At 37.6% G+C, this 16,747-nt stretch overlaps 1 protein-coding gene across 2 annotated transcripts in view; it reads right to left on the bottom strand.

Annotated features, from left to right (window-relative positions):
- Positions 1–16,747, bottom strand: part of LOC149217625 (uncharacterized) — a 283,620-nt gene that overhangs the window by 175,625 nt on the left and 91,248 nt on the right. For both annotated transcript variants that reach the window (XM_089393009.1, XM_089393010.1), the window contains 2 exons: positions 728–791; positions 398–614 (listed from right to left, as the gene is read on the bottom strand). In XM_089393009.1, the coding sequence (XP_089249135.1) occupies positions 398–614; positions 728–791 (281 nt within the window). The remainder of the gene's footprint in view (positions 1–397; positions 615–727; positions 792–16,747) is intronic.

Here is a 16,747-nt window from a genome sequence, read left to right as displayed (position 1 = left end):
GTTCGTTAGCAATTCACAAATTGGAACTGTCCAAATATAAAGCATCAGTGACTCTGGTGGCTTATGCTACTTTAGGGCTTAGGATTTGGCTACGGCTATTTGCCTTCTTCTTTTATGGATTTTTCACTTGATTAGGGTCATTGGGCAGACTTTACCACTCCGAACAATAAGAGGTCCTATACACTCAAAACCTACATAGTTTGTCGGATTATTATAATGTACATTTACAGTCCCATTAATCACCTTTGTACTCTAGCATTATTGTGACGTTTCTTTCTTTTTAAGGTATCGAATGGGTTCTTGAAAAAATAGAAATATTGAATCGCTACTTTGCTAAACAAAAATGCTCACAAACATAACTACTAATGTAAAGAAAAACAAAAAATAGCATCCAGACCTATTTGACTGTCATCACGCTCTCCAATACGCAGGCTCTTTATGCAAAAAAATAAAATTTCCAGAATATGACGGTCAACAATTGATCCATTCTCCCTTAGTACTGGATAGATAAGATAAACAGTCATTGCGGCTCCTAGTCTATGGTAAGGATTTGGATGATCAAGACGAGTATAGAGTCGGCGCAGCATAGATGCAATATTTACAAAGTTGTCAACCTGTGAAACGACATAAAATAACTAAGCAAATGTAAGACTTCTCCACATATGTTACAAAAGCGCAAGCCAAAAAAAAATCAAAATATTTTGCATACACATTTAGTCTTGCTGACCTCTGCAGGAGCATGCCGTACTGACCATTGCATAAACTCTGCAAAGCACTCTGCACAGAACTCCCTGCAAATAAAGTTCCATAATGTACTCTTATCCTTCAAAAATTTAAAGGAACAAATAACATAAAAGAAACAATAGAAATGGAGAATCGAAAGGTAAACTAATATAATCCAACTGCCACCTAGTGCATATGATTGGTGTTTATCTAATTGGATAGAGCGAAAAATAAGTAGCATTTGCATTCATGAATGGCTAGAGTAGCATCTCCAATGTAAATCAAGCCACAGCTAACACAAGAATAAATAGTTTTCCTATATATCTCCCACATCCACCTCCCCCTCCCTCCACACCCCCCACAATAGTATGAGTATGGTACAGAATATTGAGGTAAAGTATCTATAGCATCTCCAATATAAATCAAGCCACAGCTAACACAAGAATAAATAGTTTTTCTATATATCTCCCACATCCCCAACCCTCATAATATGAGGGTAATATGAGGATACGGGATGGCTACTGTAACAGATCTGCTCCCTGCAGGATACAAGTTATGTATCTCAACTGCAAGAGTACATAGTAAGGGTCATCAGAATAACATTGTATCAAAAAGACAACAGGGGGTAGTTCCCAACAGCTTCTGGGGATGGCTGGGCAGGGAGGTATACAAAAGTGAAATACAAACAGTTGCAGCTATTTGATACCATGTATTTGGTAACAACAATGAACAGTTGTCAACGGGGATTTCCTGACTGAGAACTCAAGGGAGGCTAAACCATGCTATGATTGCATAGACTAGGCAGGCCCAAAACTAAGTCCTTAACTCTTTTAAGGACATAGATTTGTCCTATACACTAGTACCTTAACGCACGTTAAATACTTTTGGTGCAAAGTGCAACTGGCACATGGAATCTACAAGAAAATGTTAGTTCATTTTCCATTTTCAGAGGCATAATTTTCAGCAGCATTGTACCAGACATATGAACATTGAGACCTTCATATCAAACATCGTAACAAGTATCACCTTGTTAACCATGCATGGGGGAATTAGCGAGGAGGACAAATGTGAGAAACTATTCTTTCACATATAGAAGGATGTTTACATGTTTGGAGGTGTGTTTTATCATGAAGCAAAAATATTTGGAGGACTATTGCACATGTGGTGGCATTTTCTCATTCAGGGCACTTATCTACATGTTTTCCCATTGGATGATGCCTTTGGGATGTCTTCGCAGTTCTCTACGCATTAATTACATATTTAGTGACATTTGTCACCAACAAGGTGTCATTTCAAAAAGCACATGGCATATTGTACATATTTGCAGGCAATTCCACTAGCAAGATTACACACTTTCAGAGGAGTGCCCTCCCCAAGAAGGTATCTAAGGCAATTTTCAAGGTTACAAAGTGAAAATCAACATAACATTTAATACAGTCATAGTAGCTACAGAACAATATATGATACAATTTTACCAAAAGCCAAAATTATAGCAGCAAAAAATCATGATATTTCTTGCCCATGATATTCCAAAAGTAAATTGAATATATTGTGATTCTTTAGGAAAATATTGCCTTGCCGATGCCAATAATGCTTTATAACCCACTATTTTGGTCCTTTTACCCTCCTCTCAAAAAACATGAATAAGATATTGACCTCTACGGAGTTGCTCACCATTTTTCATCAAGATAAAGAAAGGAAATCAGGTGTCATCATTGACATAAAAAACTGCTCATGTATTTTCTTTCTTTTTCTCAAGATTTAGTATAAGGCTTGCAATGTTCATTCAATTTACTTCTTCTAGCCATTTTCTAAGGTGCAGTCAAACTAATAGACGAAATGGCATTTTTGGCCGGAATCTGGCAACACAATTTCAATCAATATTGTAATTTCTTCTTGTTTAAAATGCACTTTTGAAAGTATAAATGGATTCAGCACCCTAAAAAACCCTTGAGGCACTCGAAATTTGGCCGACGTGATATGCTTGTTAAACTTTAAACAACCTAAACTTATAATTCTTAAAAATTTCTATTGTATTTTGGGAAAAATTGAACAGAAAAACTGCCAGGAAAAGGGCCATTCTGTCTAGATTTTCTAATATGAAAATCTCAGAATTATCACTCATCTAAGCATGATTTTGTAAATGCAACATTATTTTGCCCTGACTTCCCTTTCTTTTCTTCCATAGATTTAATCAATGCCCTATGAAAATGTCAAAGCCTTTGGACTCATTATAAGAGTAAGATGACCCAATAGACGCTCATAATTGACCGAGGGTGAGGAGCATGTGCAAAGGAAATGTTCAATATAATTAGCCACCTGAAATACCACCATTCCAAAATACTAAGGAAAGAAGTGGATATTTTCCCTTCATCTACCCCAAAAGTTGTCTAAATCTTGTCAATCTATCAATTCTTCATATCAGCAAGAACATTCAACAAAGATGATAAGCAAGCATTGAAGCTCAAACATCTTGATGGAGGAGTTACAAGGAACATGGGAACGAGAAGCCTCTCTAGGGTGGGGAAAACCCAATTGTTGGCCACACCTTCCCAGTGTTATCAAAATTGGACAACACCAGACTAAACCAGCCCATCCAAAAGTTTTCAAGAAAAAAAGGATCTAAACCATGGTCACAAACTGGAAAAGACCAGTTTGGTACCAAATTGGCCTTTTCGCATGGAGCAAACCAGTTCAATATGGTGTGATTCAAGACCCAAAAATATCATTTTCTTTAAGTTAATATTTCTTGTGTGGTAGCCCACCTCCAATACAACCATAGGTCCCAATAAAACCTATTTGAAGGGACCCCAGCCCCCTGATCCCCCAGCAATTTCACTGACACTATTCATTTGAGTTTCTTGAAATTCTCGAGTCAAGTTTCTTGAGTGGGTTTGGAGAGATATTTGCAGGGCTATTTTGAGGAGGTTATTGGGATGATTTGGAGAGCTAGCTAAAGGGTTGAATTGGAGAGCTTTTGGGTTAATTTGGAGCCACCTCAAGGTATATTTCCCAAATATCTTTGTCTTCTTTTGGACTCTGGAGATGAATGAAGGGGCCATTTTCAAATTCATAAGGGCTGTTAGATTCCTCATTCTGATTATATCCACCAGTACTAGTAGCATTGTAGTTTGGTACTATGCTTATTTTTGGACTCTATGGGCCAAAACACCCTATTTCTTGACGTATTTTGTTTAAACGTGTATTGCACTAGGTGCTTATTTGGTCATTTGCACTCTTGCTATATAAATGAGAACTTTTGCATATTTGTGTGTTAATGATTTGGATTTATATGGGATGCACATGATAACATGTGCTTTTCTTTAAAATTTAAATATTTATGTATTTTTTGGTCTGGTGCTTTTTAACTTTCGTTCTGGTTCACATTTTTGGACTCTATCAATTTGATGAACAATCTGGCTCTGATAACATTGCACCTTTCACAATGCCCTAAAAAGCCTCGCCTTTCTCTATGCTAAGGTTAATCCCTGAGGCACAAACTTCTATTACATGATTAATTAAAACAAGGGAGAAACAAAGAACAATCAATATTTCTGCCAAATATTTTATATGGAGTGACATTCCTTTCAAAATTTGCAAGAGAAACTCACTCTACTATGAAAAATTGTTTGAAACTACTGTTGGACATTGCATTCAATGTTCCCCATGTGTTTCGCGACATGGTCTAACTGCCTCTCGTGGATCCTAACTCTGGCTATTGTAGCAAAGACTAATTCCTGCAGGTTTTCGTCTAACGACAGTTGTGATTCCAACAAGTGGTATCAGAGCGACAGGTCTCGAGTTTGAAGCTCACCCGGCTCGCGTTGGGAGGAAGATTGATGGACATTGGGTTTAGCGCTCCATGTGTGTTTTGCGACATGGACTAATCACCTCTCGTGGATCCTAACTCTAGCAATTGTAGCGGAGACTAATGCCTGCAGGTTTCCGTCTAACGACAGTTGTGATTCCAACAAGTGGTATCAGAGCGACAGGCCTCGAGTTTGAAGCTCACCCGGCTCGCGTTGGGAGGAAGATTGATGGACATTGGGTTTAGCGCTCCCTGTGTGTTTGCGACATGGACTAATCACCTCTCGTGGATCCTAACTCTAGCAATTGTAGCAGAGACTAATGCCTGCAGATTTTGGTCTAACGACAATCGTGATTCCAATAGCTACTTATATTGTTGGCCCAAGATATAAGGGCCCTTCTTATGAGGAGTTCAAAGGGCCTCTCCTTCAGGAGAAAATGATTGATTCCACTTAGAGATGGCTAAGGACAATGAATCATGGGAGACCATTCAATACCCCCTAATGTTAGACAATTCCATAAATAGGAAGACCATGTCCATTCCCAATTTCTTGGTTAATTATCCCAAAGGAACAATATTTAGTCGACCTAATGCATAAACATATGCTAAAGATGTTGTTACGAATATAATATTAAATAAAAGAAAAGGAATATAAATAATAAATAATCAAATGACGATTATCTTAAATAGTCATTAGTTAATTGAAAAGGCATGTCTAAAAGACATGCCCAATCATGAAAGGACACCTGCCTAGGTATAAAGTAGGGCCTCATTGTAGCATTCATCATATTGTACATCTTTATATTATTAATAAAATATTATTTATAAATACATTTGTTTATTTTATATTAAAAGCACAAACAATCTTAAGTTTTGTTGCTTTAGTGGTATCACAGCCATGTGAGTCCTTGAACGTTATCTTCCGCACAATATGTCATTAAGTTTTCACCTTGAATTCATTGAGCAGTTAAGTGAAATTCAAGAAACGTTTCAGGAATTAAAAAAATCATGTGCAGAAATTACAACATGTCTAGAGGAAGGATATACAGAAATCCATAATAAGGAAGATGATAGTGATGGTGAATGAACGAAACAAGGTGAAGCAAGAGAAGAAGATTTTGATCAGAATGATGACAATGATAATGAAGATGTAATAGATAATGATGAATATAAAAATGATATCGATCAAGATGAGGATCCAGATGAAGTTGATCTTGATGTGGATGAGGATGATATAGATCAAGATGATGACCCAAATGAAGATGATGTAGATGAGAATTATGTAGATCAAGATGATGATCCAGACAAAGATCATGTGGATCAGGACTATCTTGAGAAACAAGAAGATGAACAATATTTTGTGGGATGGCCGAGTTGACTGGGTTGTTGACCGAATATTTCTATGCACTTTGACTAGCATTGACTGCAGTTTTTGAGAAAAGGTTTTTGTATGTCGAACTTACTAGATCAACTTACTAGAGGTAAGGATCACACTCTACCCTATTGTCCCTGATCTTCAAGACCCAAAAAGATCATTTTCTTTAAATTAATATTTCTTGTGTGGTAGCCCACCTCCATTACAACCATGGGACCCAATAAAACCTATTCAAAGGCACGCCAGCGCATTATCAAAATTATGAGAATAATGGGATGGCCGAGTTGACTCGGTTGTTGACCGAATCTTTCTATGCACTTTGACCAGCATTGACTGTAGTTTTTGAGCAAGGGTTTTTGCCTGTTGAACTTGCTAGATCAACTTACTAGAGGTAAGGATCACACTCTACCCTATTGTCCCTGATCTTAAAGACCCAAAAAGATCATTTCTTTAAATTAATATTTCTTGTGTGGTAGCCCACCTCCAATACAGCCATAGGTCCCAATAAAACCTATTTAAATGCACCCCAGCCCCCTGACCCCCCCAACAATTTCACTGACACTATCCATTTGAGCTTCTTGAAATTCTTGAGTCAAGTTTCTTGAGTGGGTTTGGAGAGATATTTGCAGGGCTATTTTGAGGAGGTTGTTGCAATGATTTGGAGAGCTTTTGGGTTGATTTGGAGCCACCTCAAGGGATATTTTCCAAATATATTCGGCTTCTTTTGACCTCTGGAGGTGATTGAAGCGGTCATTTTCAAATTCATAAGGGCTGTTAGATTCTTGGTTCTGATTATATCCACCTGTACTAGTAGTATTATAGTTTAGTACTATGCTTATTTTTGGACTCTATGGGCCAAAAGCACCCTATTTTTTGACGCATTTTGTTTAAACATGTATTGCACTAGGTGCTTATTTGGCCATTTGCACTCTTGCTATATAAATGAGAACTTTTGCATATTTGTGTGTTAATGATTTGGATTTATACCGATGCACATGATAACATGTGTTTTTCTTTAAAATTTAAATATTTATCTATTTTTTGGTCTGATGTTTTTCAACTTTCGTTTCGGTTCACATTTTTGGACTCTATCAATTGACGAACAATTTGGCTCTGATAACATTACACCTTTCACAATGCCCTCAAAGACCTCGCCTTTCTTTGTGCTAAGGTTAGTCCCTAAGGCACAAACTTCTATTACATGACTAATTAAAACAAGGGATAAACAAAGAACAATCAATCTTGCTGCCAAATATTTTATATGGAGTTGCATTCCTTTCAACATTTCCAAGAACAACTCACTCTACCATGAAAAATTGTTTGAAACTACTGATGGCCATTGCATTCAATGTTCCCCATGTGTTTCACAACATGGTCAAACTGCCTCTCGTGGATCCTAACTCTGGCTATTGTAGCAGAGACTAATTCTTGCAAGTTTTGGTCTAACAACAATCGTGATTCCAACAAGTGGTATCAGAGCGACAGGTCTCGAGTTCGAAGCTCACCTGGCTCGCGTTGGGGCAAGATTGATGGACATTGGGTTTAGCGCACCCTGTGTGTTTTGCGACATGGATTAATTGCATCTCGCGAATCCTAACTCTAGCAATTGTAGCGGAGACTAACGCCTGCGGGTTTTGGCCTAACGACAATCACGATTCCAATAGCTACTTATATTGTTGGCCCAAATATAAGGCCCTTTCGTCTGAGGAGTCCAAAGGGCCTCTCCTTCAAGGGGAAATAATTGATTCCACCTAGAGATTGGCTAAGGACAACGAATCTTGGGAGACCATTCGATACCCCCTAATGTTAGACAATTCCATAAATAGGAAGACCATGTCCATTCCCAATTTCTTGGTTAATTATCCCAAAGGAACAATACTTAGTCGATCTAATGCATAAACATATGCTAAAGATGTTGTTACAAATATAAAATTATATAAAATAAAAGGAATTTAAATAATAAATAATCAAATGACAATTATCTTAAATAATCATTAGTTAAGTGAAAAGGCATGTCGAAAAGACATGCCCAATCACGAAAGGACATCCGCCTAGGTATATAAGCAGGGCCTCATTGTAGCATTCATCATCTTGTACATCTTTATATTATTAATAAAATATTATTTATAAATTCATTGTCTATTTTATATTAAAAGCACAAACAATCTTAAGTTTTGTTGCTCCAGTGGTATCAGAGCCATGTGAGTCCTTGAATGTTATCTTCCGCACAATATGTCATTAAGTTTTCACCCTAAATTCATTGAGCAGTTAACTGAAATTCAATAAACGTTTCAGCAATTAAAAAAATCATGTGCAGAAATTACAACATGTCTAAAGGAAGGATAAGCAGAAATCCATAATAACGAAGATGATAGTTATGGTGAATAAACGAAACAAGGTGAAGCAAGAGAAGAAGATTTTGATCAGAATGATGATGATAATGAAGATGTAATAGATAATGATGAATATAAAAATGATATCGACCAAGACGAGGATCCAAATGAAGTTGATCTTGATGTGAATGAGGATGATATCGATCAAGATGATGATCCAAATGAAGATGACGTAGATGAGGACTATGTAGATCAAGATGATGATCAAGACAAAGATGATGTGGATCAGGACTATCTTGAGAAACAAGAAGATGAACAATATTTTGTGGGATGGGCGAGTTGACTGGGTTGTTGACCGAATCTTTCTATGCACTTTGACCAGCATTGACTGCAGTTTTTGAGCAAGGGTTTTTGTATGTCGAACTCACTAGATCAACTTACTAGAGGTAAGGATCACACTCTAACCTATTGTCCCTGATCTTCAAGACCCAAAAACATCATTTTATTTAAATTAATATTTCTTGTGTGGTAGCCCACCTCCAATACAACCATAGGTCCCAATAAAACCTATTTAAAGGTACCCGAGCCCCTTATCAAAATGATGAGAATAAAGGGATGGTCATGTTGACCGAATCTTTCTATGCACTTTGACCAGCATTGACTGTAGTTTTTGAGCAAGGGTTTTTGTATGTCGAACTTACTAGATCAACTTACTAGAGGTAAGGATCACACTCTACCCTATTGTCCCTAATCTTCAAGACCCAAAAAGATCATTTCTTTAAATTAATATTTCTTGTGTGGTAGCCCACCTCCAATAAACCCATAGGTCCCAATAAAACCTATTTAAAGGCACCCTAGCCACCTGACCCCCCAGCAATTTCAAAGACACTATTCATTTGAGCTTCTTGAAATTCTTGAGTCAAGTGGGTTTGGCGAGATATTTGCAGGGCTATTTTGAGGACGTTATTGGGATGATTTGGAGAGCTAGCTAAAGGGTTGAGTTGGAGAGCTTTTGGGTTGATTTGGAGCCACCTCAAGGGATATTTTCCCAAATATATTCGACTTCTCTTGACCTCTGGAGGTGATTGAAGGGGTCATTTTCAAATTCATAAGGGTTGTTAGATAACTTGATTCTGATTATATGCACCAGTACTAGTAGTATTATAATTTAGTACTATGCTTATTTTTGGACTCTATGGGCCAAAAACACCGTATTTCTTGACGTATTTTGTTTAAACGTGTATTGCACTAGGTGCTTATTTGGTCATTTGCACTCTTGCTATATAAATGAGAACTTTTGCATATTTGTGTATTAATGATTTGGATTTATATGGATGTACATGATAACATATGTTTTTCTTTAAAATTTAAATATTTATGTATTTTTTGGTTTGGTGTTTTTCAACTTTCGTTCTGGTTCACATTTTTGGACTCTATCAATTTGACGAACAATCTGGCTCTGATAACATTGCACCTTTCACAATGCCCTCAAAAACCTCGCCTTTCTTTGTGCTAAGGTTAATCCCTAAGGCACAAACTTCTATTACATGATTAATTAAAACAAGGGAGAAACAAAGAACAATCAATATTGCTACCAAATATTTTATTTGGAGTGACATTACTTTCAACATTTCCAAGAACAACTCACTCTACTATGAGAATTGTTTGAAACTATTGTTGGGCATTGCATTCAATGTTCCCTGTGTGTTTCGCGAAATGGTCTAGCTACCTCTCGTGTATACTAACTCTGGTTATTGTAGCGGAGACTAATTCCTGCAGGTTTTGGTCTAACGACAATTGTGATTCCAACAAGTGGTATTAGAGCGACAAGTCTCGAGTTCGAAACTCACCTGGCTCGCGTTGGGGGGAAGATTGTTGGACATTGGGTTTAGTGCTCCCTGTGTGTTTTGCGATATGGACTAATCGCCTCTCGTGGATCCTAACTCTAGCAATTGTAGCGGAGACTAACGCCTGCGGGTTTTGGTCTAACGACAATCTTGATTCCAATAGCTACTTATATTGTTGGCCCAAGATATAAGGGCCCTTCCTATGAGGAGTTCAAAGGGCCTCTCCTTCAGGAGAAAATGATTGATTGCACTAAGAGATTGGCTAAGGACAACGAATCATGGGAGACCATTCGATACCCCCTAATTTTAGACAATTCCATAAATAGGAAGACCATGTCCATTCCCAATTTCTTGGATAATTATCCCAAAGGAACAATATTTAGTCGATCTAATGCATAAACATATGCTAAAGATGTTGTTACGAATATAAAATTATATAAAATAAAAGGAATATAAATAATCAAATGATGATTATATTAAATAGTCATTAGTTAAGTGAAAAGGCATGTCTAAAAGACATGCCCAATCATGAAAGGACACCTGCCTAGGTATATAAGCAGGGCCTCATTGTAGCATTCATCATCTTGTACATCTTTATATCATTAATAAAATATTATTTATAAATACATTTGTTTATTTTATATTAAAAGCACAAACAATCTTAAGTTTTGTTGCTTCAATGGTATCACAGCCATGTGAGTCCTTGAACGTTATCTTCCGCACAATATGTCAGTAAGTTTCACCCTGAATTCATTGAGCAGTTAACTGAAATTCAAGAAACGTTTCAGCAATTAAAAAAATCATGTGCAGAAATTACAACATGTCTAAAGGAAGGATATGCAGAAATCCATAATAGGGAAGATGATAGTGATGGTGAATAAACGAAACAAGGTGAAGCAAGAGAAGAAAATTTTGATCAAAATGATGATGATAATGAAGATGTAATAGATAATGATGACTATGAAAATGATATTCACCAAGATGAGGATCTTGATGAAGTTGATCTTGATGTGGATGAGGATGATATAGATCAAGATGATGATCCAAATGAAGATGATGTAGATGAGTACTATGTAGATCAAGATGATGATCCAGACAAAGATGATGTGGAACAGGACTATCTTGAGAAACAAGAAGATGAATAATATCATAACAATAAGGAAGATGTTGAAGAAGACATTGATGATGATGAAGAGGAAAATGTGGAAGAAGAAAAAGAAGAAAAAAAAATTCAAAATAATTATGAAGATGGCATATTTGAAAAAGAAAAGGTGGATTATGGGAAAGAGGGGGAAGAAAACCATGATCAAAATGATGAGAATAATGGGATGGCCGAGTTGACTCGGTTGTTTGACTGAATCATTCTATGCACTTTGACCAGCATTGACTACAGTTTTTGAGCAAGGGCCTTTGTATGTAAAACTAACTAGAGGTAAGGATCACACTCTACCCTATTGTCCCTGATCTTCCCATATTGACCTTTGAGAGTCAAATGGTAGAACACCCGCATTCACCAACTCGGGCGAGATCCACCTACTACAAGAGGTAGGGATCACACTCTATCCCAAGTCCCTCATCCCATTGGCCAGATGGGGAGGTTATCCCAGAAAGTGGGCAGGATGCTAATGTTGGAAATACTGAGAGGGGTGGTGAATTAGTATTCCTTAGCAATTAGCACTTTTTAAATCTTTCAGAGCATTAGTTAATCTTCAATTTTTATTAATGTTTATGGAGTAAAAACAGTAAACAATAGAACACAGTAGGCACAAGAATTTTAGGTGGAAAACCCCCTCCGGTTCAAAAACCACCAAATGCTTTTCTAATAAATTCTTTAGTCTTCAACCCCAACTAAAATGAAAGTTACAACTTCCTAGAATTCTAGAAAAGCATTTTTCTCCAGCTCCCACTGAAAGGACACCCCAACACCCTGGTTCTTCAGTAGTCAACTGAATGAACATCCTAGACCAACCTACCACCCTAAAGTGTTCACAGGCTCCCACCTGTATGCGACTTCAAGCGCCTACCTAGCACCTCCCTGCCACCCTATAATGACTAGAAATGAGACAAGAGTGTGGACTCTCATACCTGGGACAATGATTTACAACGATTTTCTTATACTTGACCAATTATCCAATCACACTATGCCCTATGACCTAACCATGACATCATCCAACAATGACTCTTATACCTCCCAACAATGCCTCTTCAACTCTAGGAAAATTGACTCTTTTACAACAAGGACTCTTTTACAATTTTACAATGATGATCTTTTACAATATTAACTCTTGACAAGAACTGACGCTTGACTTGACACAACTTCTTGGATCACTTGCAGCTGCTAAGGTACTGTCGCGCTTGCTTCAAGTAATGGTACTTTGCCACTGCACGTCCTTCTAGTATGTGTATGAGTTGTCTTAAAGTGTCCTCCTTCCTACACATGCATTAACGAACAAGACCCAAACCAATACACAAACAAAATACTTATATTTTCCTGCAAAACATATGTCATAGAAAAATTCAAAATTCAAAATGCAAATACTGATTGAACGTACCTTCCTGTAGCAGACTTACCATTGATTGTTGATGTGTGGTCCTTGCTAGCTGCATTGATCTTTTGAATTCATATTGTCACACTACCATACAACTATGAAAATTCTATCACCTAACAAAAACAATCCCTCTAGACACATCTTAGCATAATCAGACTGTACAACCACCTATCCTTAGCTACCCTTCCACAACTTTGTCATCACTATTCATTGTTGTTGTACTGTCATAGATGAGGATGCCTGAACTCAGATGAGACATGCAATGCCAAAGCGAAACCCCAACATCCAAAAGAAAATAAAAGTGTATAACCCCTTAACGAAAACACTTACATTTGCCTGCAAAGAGGATTAGTGCAAGAATAATAAAATTGACTACAATAATATTGCAATATAAAACATACCTGTGATATTCTGCTTGTAATATTATCCAAACCTTGATACTTGTGCAAATTACTCCTAAAAACAGACCCTAGAAAAACCTAATAAAATTGAACCTAAACAGTCCCATACACTGTCTTAAAATGGTGATTATCAAGCTTTTAACTATTATACATTTCTCGAATTACTTACAATAGAGACCTAACCAGACATAACACATTACCAATTCTTGACTTACCTCAACTTTTGTCATAAGCTTGAATTATGTTAAACAAACCTTAACGCTAGCCCTAGACAAGCCTTACCAGATCTATGGAATTAGGCTTCCTTAGTTGTCTTCCACCTTTGAGAGACTTCCTTATTGTGCATGTCTCTTTTGTCTCCTTATCAGCATTAGATCATGAGACCCTTGCTAGAATTACAAGCAATAATGTGCTTCAGAATTTTGATGCTCATAAATATATTACATTGAACCCTAGATCACACACAGAATTAACCATGGTAACGTTCCATCTGGTCCTACTTTTGTAGTGACTTTATCAATTTCAAAATACACTTTGTTGGCTCATAGAAAAATGAGGTCCTTTAATTCTTCGTTGTCCACAACAGAAAAATGAAGTCCTTTAATTCTTTGTTGTCCACAACAGGAGTATGAGGTCCTTTAATTCTTCATAGTCCACAACAGAAAGATGAGGTCCTTTAATTCTTCGCTTAACCCAAAAGAAATTCTGCGTTAGTAGCCCAAAGGTTAGCGAAAAAATATTTCAAAGCTAGCCTTTTAAAATTTTCATTCAAGTGCACGTTCCTGAGAAAAGGCATAGACCTCTTTTTATAGTCAAATGGATGAATGTTAGGGGGCATTATTGAGGTAGATGTTGGAGAGCAAATATGGGCTCCATAATTATTGGATAGGGCTTCATTTTAATTTTCTATTTGTTTTTTTTAATAAAATTAATTTAATTTAATAGTTTTTGATAAATTGTTTGTTTAAGCTCTAAGGAATTTGTACACTAACCCTTTTTGGTGTGGTTGTAGGTGACACATGAGTGTATTAAGTCAATGATTGGTTCACTACCTTTGGATTTTCAATATATTCAACTTATACGTGGTGAGATTACGGTGAGAATCCTTGTCATATATTGACAATCGTTGGGGAATAAGGTGATGTCTCAACCCCTGGGGTTTTAGCCCACTAATGGGGGTTTCCGACTTCAAACACAAATAACTCTCAAACCATGAAGAACTGGGAGGTGTACCATATATCAACGGAAACATCTCGACGAGTAGAATCCATCGAGAAGATCTTTGACACAAAATAATATGAGTTGTCAAGTCAAAATGCCCATGCAAGATCGGGGTAGCCCCTGGTGCTGCTTGGGTTGACATCAATGACAACCACTGATCAACAATCTCCCCCTTTGGCATTGATGGCAACACAAGTACTCCCCCTGCGATCATGACACCTCTTCCTACTGCCTTCTCTCCCCCTTTGTCATCAATGGCAAATGGTAACTCCCCCTGACAAACAAACATCCTACGTACCTGTACACACCTCCAGTCCCCCTTTCTACTCGAGTAGATAAGAGAAAGAGTCTAACCAAAACTTGGGAGAATACCAAGCTTTTGGCAAAGATACTCAAATGCTTCACAAGGTAATGGTTTGGTAAAGATGTCAGCAATTTGTTCCTTTATGCCAAGTTCCAACATATTCAAGCTTGATATTCTTTTTGGCAACCTGCTCTCTAACAAAATGATATTTACTCGGAATGTGCTTCGTTTTGGAATGCATCACGAGATTCTTGGAGATACTGATGGCATTGGTATTATCGAAAAAGATGGGAATAGGCTCATCAAACTTGACTTGAATATCTTGCAAAGTTTGCCTCATCCAGAGAACTTGAGTACAACAAGTTGTTGCCGCAATATATTCTGCTTTTGCTGTGGATAACAAGATTGAAGACTACTCTTTACTTAACCATGAAACAAGACAACCACCTAGATAGAATGTTGCTCCACTGGCACTCTTACGATCATCAACACATCCTGCCCAATCTGCATCTATATAAGCTTGGATAACCAGATCATTTCCTTTGGGATACCATAGACCATATTCCTCTGTGCCCTTAAGATATCGAAGAATTCGTTTGACGACAATAATATGAGATTCTTTTGGTGCTGCTTAGAATCTTGCTACTTGTCTATCTGCTTGCATCACATCAGGTCGAGAGGCTGTCACATATAGGAGACAACCAATCATGGATCTATACAACCTTTGGACCTTTGGTCCACATCCTTTGACGAATCTTCTAAGCTTAATTTCCAACCTGTTATCATGGGGATAAGGACTCGCTCGCAGTCTTCCATTTGGAATATTTTGAGCATTTCCTTTATGTACTTGGCTTGATATATGAATATTCCTTTATCCCGCTGAGAAATGTGAAGCCCCAAAAAGTATGTCACCTCACCAACCATAGACATTTCAAACTCACTTTGCATTTTGTGGCAAAGTCTTTACTTAATCTATCATCATTGCTTCCTAAGATTATATCATCGACATATACCTCAATAATCGTTAGGTTATCTTGATCCACTTTCACATAGAGATTGGTGTCAGCACTGTTGATTTGGGGTAGCATCGGATGTGCTCTAGCCACGAAAATTGGTGGAGAGGCTAAAGCACATGATATCTCCAAGACCCAGCGATGGTTTGGGCACATTCTAAACAGTTTGGGAGATATTAAAATAATTAATATTTTTAATGGAGTTCCTAAGTCTAAACTTAGGAAAAATAAAATATTAATGGGTATCAATATAAAACCGTGTTAGAAGGGCCCAAAAGTCATGGATAAAGCCAAATCTAATCTTAGTCGTTGAGTAGAGATTTAATCTCGGTTGTTGAGGGACAAACGAGAAAAGTATTAGAGGAGGCTTAAGGGTTAGTTGGATAACACACCGAGTTGATCAAGAATTAGATTTTCTAGGGCATGGCTTGCTGAGGAAATCAAGGGAGTGATCAAAGTTGCAGCTGAGGGGTAGTGAATATAGTAGCACAGAGGTAGAGATAGTATCGGGAGCATCAGCACAAAAGTCGGGAGAGGGTTGATGCAGAGCTAGCGAGAGGCCACATAGAGGCAGCCAGGCGTTGCGCAAAGCTTGAGGAGGGCCAGCGTGGGAGACGCAGAGGCTCCAAAGGTTGATGCAGAGCCCCGAGAGGTGGACGTTAGGCCAAATAGGCTGACGTTGGGCTGACACTCGACTAGAGACGCTGATGCAGACCCTAGAGGCTAACACTGGGAGATTTCGTGGGACAGATTGGAGCTGGAGAGCTAGATAGGGTGACAGAGAGCAGCATAAGTGCTGCAATGTTGTTGTGGGATCGTTCATCCAATGATTTAGCTGGAATATCTGTCTCCGACTAAGAGGTACTACTGCCGAGGGCATTCTCTATTAGGTGAGCCATTTCTGGCACCCAAATTCTATTCTGAAACTTCTTAATAATAAAACCCTCTGATAGTTGCACCGATTTTCCCACATTGGGTTTTTCTGGAGACAGTAGTCCAAAAACAACGGTGTCACTTGTGTGCTTGTTTCTTTCAGTTGATGATTTGTATGTGTTGATAGTATACTTGTATTTATTTTTCAGTATTTACATGGTTAATAACTTGTTAAGTAAATGAACAACTAGGAAGAAATAAATCAGATAGTACAGGAAGAATTTCTAACGGATAGACTTA

Source organism: Pinus tabuliformis, chromosome 1_1, assembly GCF_031772625.1.
Source record: "Pinus tabuliformis cultivar Carrire ecotype Pingquan chromosome 1_1, CPIR1, whole genome shotgun sequence".
Classification (NCBI taxonomy): Eukaryota; Viridiplantae; Streptophyta; class Pinopsida; order Pinales; family Pinaceae; genus Pinus; species Pinus tabuliformis.
The sequence above is the reverse complement of the archived record's forward strand: the minus strand, read 5'-3'. Positions and strand labels throughout refer to the sequence as shown.